The sequence below is a fragment of the Solanum stenotomum genome, chromosome 12 (genome assembly GCF_019186545.1).
Source record: "Solanum stenotomum isolate F172 chromosome 12, ASM1918654v1, whole genome shotgun sequence".
Taxonomy (NCBI): domain Eukaryota; kingdom Viridiplantae; phylum Streptophyta; class Magnoliopsida; order Solanales; family Solanaceae; genus Solanum; species Solanum stenotomum.
The window spans coordinates 34,520,831-34,531,791 of NC_064293.1; the positions used below are offsets into that span (position 1 = coordinate 34,520,831).

At 34.9% G+C, this 10,961-nt stretch overlaps 1 protein-coding gene across 1 annotated transcript; it reads right to left on the reverse strand.

Moving 5' to 3' along the window:
* Window positions 1-1,088: 1,088 nt before the first annotated feature.
* LOC125848409 (uncharacterized) lies at window positions 1,089-9,159 on the reverse strand. Its single transcript, XM_049528263.1, has 8 exons — window positions 8,570-9,159; window positions 8,296-8,356; window positions 5,895-6,133; window positions 4,716-4,920; window positions 4,127-4,258; window positions 3,948-4,039; window positions 3,763-3,857; window positions 1,089-1,625 (listed from the first exon to the last, which is right to left on the reverse strand). The coding sequence occupies exons 1-8, from the start codon at window positions 9,014-9,016 to the stop codon at window positions 1,559-1,561; spliced, it is 1,338 nt and encodes a 445-aa protein (XP_049384220.1). The 5' UTR covers window positions 9,017-9,159; the 3' UTR covers window positions 1,089-1,558.
* Window positions 9,160-10,961: the final 1,802 nt, after the last annotated feature.

The window sequence follows — 10,961 nt, forward strand, 5'->3', positions numbered from 1 at the left end:
TTTACAAGCAAGCCAGGTAATGAACATTGGCATGCTGTAAAAAGAGTTATGAGATATTTAATTGGAACAAAAAATTGTGGTTTGTTCTATAAAAAATATCCTGCTGTACTTGAAGGCTTTTGTGATGCAGATTGGAACACTTTATCAGGTGATTCATGTTCTACCACTGGTTATGTCTTTACTTTAGGTGGTGGTGCTGTTTGTTGGAGATCAAAAAAGCAAACTATTATTGCTAACTCTACCATGGAGGCTGAACTAATTGCTTTAGCTTCAGCTAGTGAGGAAGCGAATTGGTTAAGAGATTTGTTATTTCAAATACCTTATTTTGAAAAACCAATTCCTCCTATTTTAATTCATTGTGATAGCACCGCTGCGATTGGTAGAGTTCAAAACCGTTATTATAACGGTAAATCCAGACCTATAAGGAGGAAGCATAGTAATGTAAGATCGTATTTGACAAATGGTACCATTAATGTTGATTATGTCAAATCTTGTGATAATCTTGCAGATCCTCTTACTAAGGCCTTAACGAGAGAAAAGGTCTGGAGCACATCGAGGGGGATGGGATTGAAGCCTACAAATACGTGAGTCATATATGAGGAAACCCAACCTGGGGACTAGAGATCCTATAACCAGGTGCAAAGGGAAAAACTAATCATATGATGACTTGTTGTGAAAAATAAGGACGTGGATTAAAAATACATTGAAACTCTAGTTTTAAAAATTTAAATACATCTCTTAAGAACTAAGTAAATGGAAATACAAATATATTATCAACGTACTCACAAGCTTGCCTCAACAAGCGATACCGATTATTGTTCCCTCAACTTTCAAAAATCAAATTATACTTCCAAGAATAAATTTCGGAATTTTTTAGCACACGATGTATGTTAAGCATAAGTAGAATTCAAAATCCTACAAAATTTTGAAAAAAATGGTCACAAAATATGGATAACACTTCACTATTCACATGAGAAGACAAGACTAAGGTAGGGTCCTATTGGCGTTAAAGAGTTCCTTTTGAAAAAAGGATTTGCTTTCGGTTGAATGACAACAAACAATTAACTCAATAATGAAATTTGACTGGATAAACAAAACAAGGTATCTCTAACTTTTCAAAGAAAGTACATAGAAAATTTTCAGCTCTTTTAGGACTCTAGTCAAAGAGTACAGCTTAATACTTTGCAATCTATTGCGCGCATGGCAAAAAGAAGACTTATACAATTTACTCTCCCCAGCTTTGTATTGAAAATTCTTCCAATGACTCTCATGGTTACACTCATTTAACTTTAAAACCTGTAATCGACTTCAATACTAAATAAAAACTGGGTATATATAATTTACAGTAGATGGGAATATTCAGAGTTGACGGTAATTTGTCTCTCTAAATGAGGCACCGTTGCTCTAAGGTAGCTTCTTTGTTTGTGCCAACACTTGTGCAGGACTGGATGTGTTGGAAAGGGTTGGACAAAATATAGAAAGCTCGTCTATACACAAGTCCATAATGTCTTTTAGAGGCTGCAATAGTTTTCAGGAGTCAGCATGTCAAATTAGATTGTCAAGATCTTCTATCCAACTTCTTGTCACTAGGTCGCTTCTCCTCTGCCTCCCGGCGTCTTTGTTGCCTGTGGAAAACAAAAATTAAACATCACTACATGACTCCACCCTCTGCTAAATGAAACATCAAACATGTCTACATCTGAAAACAAGGAGGATAAAAGGTTTATGGACTTCAAAGGGTAATAAAAAAGGTGAAACATGAATCTCATTTTTCAATAAAGTCCCTAAGTACTAGCTACTCATTGAGGATAGGGTTGCATGACCCACATCAACAATATGGAGTGAAACTTAAACAGAAGTTTAAGAAGTGCGTGTGAATGAATTAGACACCATGGATTGTTCCTATAATTTGAGTGTGAAAGCTTTTAGACTGGTATTTCAGGATGTAACCCCCGTAATTTGAAGCTCACTTTTTCCTGCAAGTTTGACTAAAACAAAAATAGACCCCCTCAATAGGAATAGCAGTGTCCTACGGAGTGTGTAATCTAAAGAAACTCCTTCTTTTAGTTCTTTAATCAGCTTGCGCGCACTTCAACTAATTCCACGGGATACCTCCTACCTCCACCCACATAGATACCAAGTAACTCTATCCACCAAGTAAAGGAACTCTTGTTTTTCCTCAACTAATTCCAGACAGCACAAATGCCGAGTAACTCCTTGTGAAGTGAGAATGAGATGTTTTTGTCAGGGGAGGCAGGGGAGTATAGTGAGTTCCATGTGAACTTGAGAATAAGATGTTTTTGTCAAAAATTTCAACAGAAAATGGATATTACAAACATTAAGAATACAACAGCTAGGCAGGAAAAGTGCCTCAACCTACATAAAGATAAGATAAGATTTCACCAAAAGAAAAGAAGAGCATCCCAATATCTTTAAAGGAGTATTTCCTAAGAAACCAATACTTCACCATTCTACAGATAAATAAGAGGCTAGATATCCATTTTCCAGTATTCTTAAATCTTGCTCAAAGGCCAAAGTTGGGGTGGCAAATGGTTGGACTGGATCAGATTTGGATGGATTAAAAATATGGATTGAGCCAAAATGGATTGGATTACAATTCACCCATATAAAATATGGGTAAATATGGTTTGGGTAAAATGGTTCTAACCCACTTTAATCTCCTAAAGCCAAAAAACATTAAATCAAAGCTACATTGTTAATACCCAACTCCTACCAACCCACCCATATTCTTAAAGAATAATTAAAAAAATAATTTTTCATACAAAAAAATAATTTAATTTTTTCTACCACTATACCCCCATCCCCCACCCCCAATTTTTAATTAAAAAAATATCAGAAAAATTTAACAATCCTACCCACCCCTCATCCATCCCCGCTCCACCACCATTTTTTTTTAAAATAGACATAAATTTAAAAAAAAAAAAAAAAATTGCCCCTCCACCCTACCCCCAAAAAAATTTTTAAAGAAAAATAAAAAGAATTCAAAAGAAAAAGTTGAAAAAATTTCACCGCTTCCATTCCCACTTCCAAATTTTTTTAAAGAAAAATAAAAAATTCAAAAAAAAAAAGTTAATCCCCTGCAGACCTCCCTACCCTGACCCCACCCACAATTTTTTTAAAAAAAAGTTAAATTTTTTTCACCCTCACCTCCAACCCTACCCCTAATGTTCTTTTATAAAAATAAATAATTTTTTTATGCGATCAAGAATTTTTCGTATGAGTGGATGATCTATGGGTCTGTATGGATTCCCATAATTTACCTATTTTGTTCATATTTGTATGAGCTCTTAAAATAGATTAGCCCATATTGACCCATTTAGAAAATATGAGTGATCCATATTAATAAATATGGGTTAAATGGTTTCCTTTCACCTTATATGGGCTGAAGTTGCGCCCCTAGGTCAGCCAAAGCAGGTGCTCAACCTATTTAAACATTTGCACACTTCCAACAAGGTATATCTTAGAGGAATCTATGGGTCGCCACAATATGTAAAAGATTAAAAAATATGGGACTTGAACAACATGTTTCGTTTTTAATCCACCATACTCGACATCATTTATTTTTCAGAAAGTAATACACGAGCCTCATTTTTATTAGATAGCTAGGAAGTAGCTGTCCACCCTACGGATCTAAGGCTTTCCCATCCCATAGTGCAGCCGGGGGAGGGGAGGAGTGATGGAAAGAAAATTCTAAAATAACTACAGTAATACAGATAAAAATGGGAGTCATAATGAACTTACGCAAATGCAGTGTAACCAGCACCAGCATTAGCAGCTGATAGAAGTGCTGCATGTGCACCAACAGCAGAAACAGGGTCTCTACGATCACCATCCACCTGAAAAGGTAGCATTGAGAATTACAATACAAGAGACATTGGAGATAAATTATAATCAATGCAATTAATTGAGACTTTGCAGATGAAAACCTTGTCCCATTTCGACTTTTTGTTCTGTCTACCATCCCGAGTTACAACATCTGCAGTGGGCGGTAATGCACCAGCAGCAACAGGAGCCATCCCTGCAAAGAATTCAGAGAGCAAAGAGTAATGCAGGGAACTCAACCAATTCAACAGAATTTTTGACTCGAGGAAGAAAGGTGGGTAACCTGGAATTGACATATTGATTTTTGATGTAGGAACCATTGGTGCAGGCTGTGTTCCTCCCGATATGAAGTCAACTTTTGGACTCCTCCTCCGTTCTTGCTCCCTTCTGTCCATTTCACGCTTTGAGTCAGCCTCTGTTTACAAAATAAATATTCCAGTCAAGATTTCTTGTAGATAAAGTATGATACTCAAGATATACTTCAAAGACAAGAAATTATCCATAAATTCGAGGAAAATTACTCTTACACTGAAACAGACCAAATTTCATGAAAGCTTAACCTCAAAAGAAATAGATATCCTTTACACTAGCTCCAAACAATAAGTTGGAAAGGGAAGTATAGTATTAGCTACACACCGTCAGAATCCTTGTGACAAACACTTTAGATCCACTAAGTATCTTTCGTTTACATAAGATTCCTCCATATTTGTAGTCATAATCGTACCAGATTCACAGAATGAACTATTTTGTTAACAAAAACATTACAGTGGAAGTAGCGAAAACTGTCTAAACATTCTATAACCAATGCCACACAAAAGTAGATATGTCTAGCTGAAAGATAGACAGAAATCGGAAATTATATTGCTAGTAACCTATTTCATCATAGAAGTCACTTTTGTCATATCCATGCGGATCGAATACATCTTTACTGAAGCAAGATCCTATCTGGTCAATATCTTGATAAGTCACTGAATGCAGCAAGAAGTCTGGATTCCGATACTCCTTTCTGTTGCGTACTTCTGCATTAAAGCTTCTGCCAGTAGTCTTCTTTAGAGCAAGGAATTTCATGATCTTCTCCTGCAGAATGAATTGACAAGAAAAGAGTGTAACAATTGAAAGCAAAGTAGCCAAATCAATTATCTATGCAACAGGGTAAACACCATAAGGCCTTCTTACACATAAATGGTAAGGTTCACATAAAATTGGAAGGGAAGACAAAAATGATCAGAGTCACTGTAGAAGTTATAAGGGATCATTTGGGAGGACATAAATTTTATTTTATTTTTTTGATTTTGCACCGGGTGTCCGAGTCTCTTTGAGCCCCGACTAATCCCGGGGGTGCACAGGCCCTCGGCAAGGAGTTTCCCGCAAGTGCACCACGGTTAATTCAGGTTTTACCCAGTCCGATGGCCCTCAGAAATTGTTTGCACCCAGTGGGTTTCGAACTTGAGACCTTGAAGGGAGCAAACCCCAAGGCTCAAGTCAATTGCCAGCAGGCCAACCCCTGAGGGTTCATTTGGGAGGACATAAATTGCAAGTTAAGCTCCAGAATATATCAGTTAAAGATAACAGAGCATCCAATGCCACGGTAACTGAAGACAGACAGCTTTTACAAACAATTGTCAGTATCTGAAGGGATAAGAATCTAGAGACGAAATTACAGGAAATGCAAACTTCGTGTGTGTGTGTGTCTGAGTGAGAGGGAGAGATAGACTGAGACATTCTGTCTGTGAGAGGAGAGAGAGATTTAGCGAGCACAGAGTTCATGGTCAGCCAGTCCACATGTAAACATTCCTTCACCAACTACTACAGAAAGGCGCTGCATAAAATGCAAAGTCGTTTTAAAAGCCATAATAAAAAATATATAATGCAAGACACATATAAATTACAAATATCATCTAAATGTACACTACAGAAACAAGTCTGAAGATGCAAGCTTCAACTTTCAACGTCTATTAGAGAAAACTTGGGCAACCTCAGAATAGTGCATATACATTTTATGTAAGCATATTTCTAGTATCCATTTGAAAAATACTACTGTCACCACTTACTTGCAATTCATCTGAGCACTTCTCCTTTGGTGGAGGAGGAAGAAATTTCTCCAACAGATCTAACTCTTTTTTTTCTTCTGCAGGAACCATAACAGATTCTTCAGCTACTCCATGTCCTTCATTAACAGCGAAGTCCATAGTATCATCCATTTGATCAGTTGGTTCAGCTGACTGAGGAGGGGTTTGAGTACTAGGTGTTCTAACCTGAAGAGCTGGTGAAGCCTTTTCCATAAATTCAACTGAAAAGAAAAGAGAGAGATTTTTAAGCTTGAACTTCCAAATTGATAAGGTAAGTAAAAAGATAGAGTTATCTTTTTAGTTTTGACTTTGATGATTGGAGTTACATTAGCCAATCCTGTTTCGTACGGAATATATACATCAACTTTATAAATATGAAAGACATTCTTTACATACATGTCAACTATATGGATCAAAAACTGTAAATGTCAACTTCTTACCAAATGACAAGCTAACCAGCTGAAAATGATTTATTTTAACCCAAAAGTTGCTCCAATGTACTTTCTGGATAAGCTCATAAAACACTCCCTCGTCCCATTTCATTCTGAATTATTTGATTGGATATGGGAATTTAAAAAATAAATAAAAAATTGACACATAAACTAAATATGCATACCAAATGTATCTTGCCAGACTTACTTTCTTTTACTATCAAGTGGAGTCCACAGCAAGTCATATCAATTCTTATAAGAGTGCGCGAACAAGGGGGAAATGGAAATTGAGATTATAAAAAGTTTCAGTAAATCGGCACCCAAGGGTGTGGCCTAGTGGTCAATGAAGTGACTTGAGAGCTATGAGGTCGACCTCTGGCTCAAATATCAGCAGAGACAAAAAAACACTAGGTGATTTCTTCCCATCTATCCTAGCCTTAGTGGGCAGAGTTACCTGGTAGCTATTGTTAGTGGAAGGTTACAGGTATCCTGGGGGAGGGGGGAATGGTTTGATAGGCCCTTATACTTGGGTTGGATTGTAAATTGGACCCTTCTACTTACGACCCTGTCAACTGAACATTTAAACTCAATGAAACACAATATTTTAAATCCTTTTCTCACTTGATCATGGTTTGCGTAAATACAACCAAATACACGTAGAATCCACGACATTTTTTAATGACACGATAGAAATTAAATATAAGAAAATAAATAATATGTTAAAAATGCTATTTTTTCCCTCTCTCATTGCAACTCCTTTCCCATCCCCTTTCTCTTCTGGTCACCTTTACCCCCCTCCCCCCCAAAAAAAAATCCAAACCACCTCCCACCCCACCCTTTTTTGAGACAAAAAAAAAGTGCTCACATTTTTCTACTAGATCTCTGGCGAAGAACTGGAATCGAGTAAACGGACCAGCAACGGGACGATTCCTTGAGCTATTGCAATCAATACATTCTAGTCATCTTCCTATAACAGTCCAAGCAACGAGTCCAACAGCTCAGTCGTCCCAATCTGAAGCCGAGTTATCAGGTACCTCGATTCAGCCCATATAGTCTTGTGATTTGAGCTTTCAATTTTAGAGAGAAGTTTCCAATTTGAATCTTCAAATTAAAAGCTCAAATCATGTAACCCGTTTTTTATTCGAAGACAAATAAATCAGTCCGAAGAACTATTCAAACAAAAAATGGATTTGTACATTTATTTCTTTTTGATTTCATATAACCCATTTCTGATTTGAGCTTTCAATGGGAAAATTTTTCTTCTTTTCAATTTGTATGTTTGTTGTGGGATGTTTGAAGGAATGAGTAATTTCTACAGATGAGAAACCTAGGGCGGCGCTACCTAATTTTTTTTCTCTACAGAAAATGAGAAGAGGAAGGAGATAATTTATTTTCCTTTTTTAAAAACAGAAAATTCCTAATTATATGTGTATTTATAATGAAAAGTATCAATTCACGCTCTTAATCCGCGTGTACATCACGCACTTTTCCAACTCAGCTATTTTATTGCCACATGAGTTTGGTCAATGGTCATAGGTGTTTAAAATTTGTGATTCATTGAGTTTAAATGTTCAGTTTGACAAGGTCGTAAGTAGAAGGGTCCAATTTACAATCTAACCCAAAGGCCTAACAGACCATTTCGCCTATCCAGGAAAATTAGTCGAGATGCACAAAAGCTGTCGTGGACACCACATTTATAAAAAAACAGCCTCTGTAAATGGAGAGGTGCCACTCCCTAGGAAAGACAGTCATACAAAATTAAGATGGCGGAACGAGAAAAAAATTGGTTGAATTACAATAGTTGCCTATCCTGAACAATGTATTTATACTAGGTCTTCAGTCTACCCTAACATTACTCCTAGGTCAATTCAACTAAGCAGTCAAGCAAGGGCCGTAACAACAAAACAGCATACGAGGCAGAGCTGAATAGAGAAAACACAAAGCATACATACCACTAACAGTTTGAAGTTCCGCTCCATACATGACTCTTCCACTGGCCATTACTTCTCCTTCCTACAGAGAGAGGAAAAACTCACATGAACTCCTAAAACATAGGTTCATTACATGAATAACTCTCTAATAGGATCCCATTAAACATGGGTTTTCTAGCATAATCTAAAAGCCAAATTCCTTAATTTTCTCATCTTCTTTTCAGTCCGTTTTGAACAAGCATAAAAAAAAAAAAAAAGCAAAATCCAACACAAAATAGAGCATAAAAATAAGTACCTCAGGCTCCGGTGACATGGTAACTTCATCATGAGCATAATCAACAATAGTAAGCCTTGCTCGTCTACTCACATTCACATTCAAATTCATCTCCATTGGCTGAGGATTTGGGGAAGAAACGGACACTAATGGCGTCGTAGTGGTAGAACCAACACCAAAATTCGAAACCTTATTAGGTGTGAAATTTTCAACAGACTGTTGTTGCTGAAGTTGTTGAATTAGGGGTGAAGGAGTCGAACTCCGACCTGAATCAGACCCGAAAACTTTATTGCTATCATCTTGGAAATCTGTGCCCATTGTAATGGCTAAGTTTTGTGATTCAGGTCTGTATTCTTGTGCATCTTCTTCCCTTTGTTCTTCTTCAAGTTCTTCCATGTCTTCATCTTCGTCGTCGCCGTAGATAGACAGTAGAGCGATTCCCTCCGATTCCTTCTTCTGTGATGCCATTACGATTCAATTAAGGTTTTTAGTCAATGAATTGGGATTTCGAAGTTATGAAATATTAGGGGTTTTCAAAGATTGAAAAAAATGGAGATCGAGGGTTCCGTCGTGAGCTGTTGGGGTAATTGGGTTGAGGAAGAGTCCGGAGTTGGGCCGGAAAGTAATACATTTGTCTTATTTTTAATAAAAAAAAAAAACATTTTCCTAATTTGGTTAGATTAGAAAATCCCCATCAATACCTCAATCTAGGTTCGACATAATCCTTTGTTTCATACCTCTGGGGCTATTTACGATTAGACAATTAAAAAATCTCAAATGTATTAGCACTGTATTTTTTATGCAGTTAGTAATTCTCCGGAGAGGTCACAATTGTTACGAGCAAAGATACTAATGACAAATAATGTTTTTTAGCTTTGCTCTGATTCAGTTCCAGAGCTAAAAATTGTAGTTCACGAATGAGATGAATCAACTCGTTATCATAATTTCCCAATCAACTCCTTTCTAGATTGGTTTATGAGATAATATGGCAGATGTCAAAATACTTTGATTTCATATGTTTTGCAAACAAGATCATATCTTACATAATAAACATGCTCATATAAGAATTTATAATGATTAATATTAATTATTTAACAAATTTGATTGGTTGATGCGAGTTGATTTGTAAATTATTAATGAAATAAGGGAAAAGGGCATGATATACCCCTCAACTTTATCATTTGGAGTTGATATGCCCCTTGTTATGAAAGTGGCTCATATATACCCTTACTGTTATATAAACGACTCACATATATCCCTACCGTTACAAAATGAGCTCACATATACCCTTCATTTAACAAAAGTGAAAAAATTAGTTTTAAATTTATATTTTTTACTTTTAATTTTCTTAAAAATTATTTAGGGGTATATATGATTCTTCAAAGTTCAAGGTATATTTTAATTTTTTTCATACATAAATTATTTTTTGACTTCTTTGATTATAATTATTTGAGTTTCTTATTCTTATTTTATTTTTTTCTTTCATTCCTTAGCGTAAAGAAAAAAATTTAAAACTATTTTTGTGGCAATATTATAATTTAAAACTATTTTTTTTGTCTATATTGTAATTTAATTTTTGTATTTGAAGAAAAAAATTTGTTCATCTATAATAAGTTTTACAAGAATATTAGTGAACATAAATAAATTTGACATCAAAATAATAAATCTAAATTAGTAATTGAAACAAAAAAAAGTCAAAAAAATATGCTTGAGGAGGATTAAATATACTCATATCAGATTATATTTTTCTTTAAAAAAATAATAATAATAAATTAAACTAAAATTAACTTTTTTTAATTTCCGTTAGAGAAAAGGATATATGTGAGCTATTTATATATAAGTATGGGTATATATGAGTCACTTTTATAACGAAGGGTATATCAGCTCTAAATGACAAAGTTGAGCGGCATATCAGACTCTTTTCCTATGAAACAATAGTCAGACCAATAGTTGCTTTAACCGTTGCAATAGCTATAACAAAAATTGAGAAACTTTTAGTCATAGTATTTTCTAGATTATTGTTCAAGATTTAATTATTATCATAAAAATAGTTAAATAATATTTGGATATAACTACTTTTAGCTAAAATACAAAAAATCCTTATGAAATTTTACTGGACAGTGGACTCTGAACATTTATCAAATTAAAACTTTAAAAAAAATCCAAAGAACACTAAATTCCAAAATATAGCAGTCCAAAACTACATGAAAAATTTATGAAATTTGAATTGTGATATTTCAAACTCCATGAAAAATTGTCATATCTCATTATACATCTAAGTTTGAACAATATATTTGAAACGTCAACAATTTTTTTGAAAATTCATAGTAATAGGCAAGAATTTCACTTGTAAAATTTTGAATGTAAGTTTATTGTGTTTTATCTATAAAAATATTATTTTTAATTTTGTGTA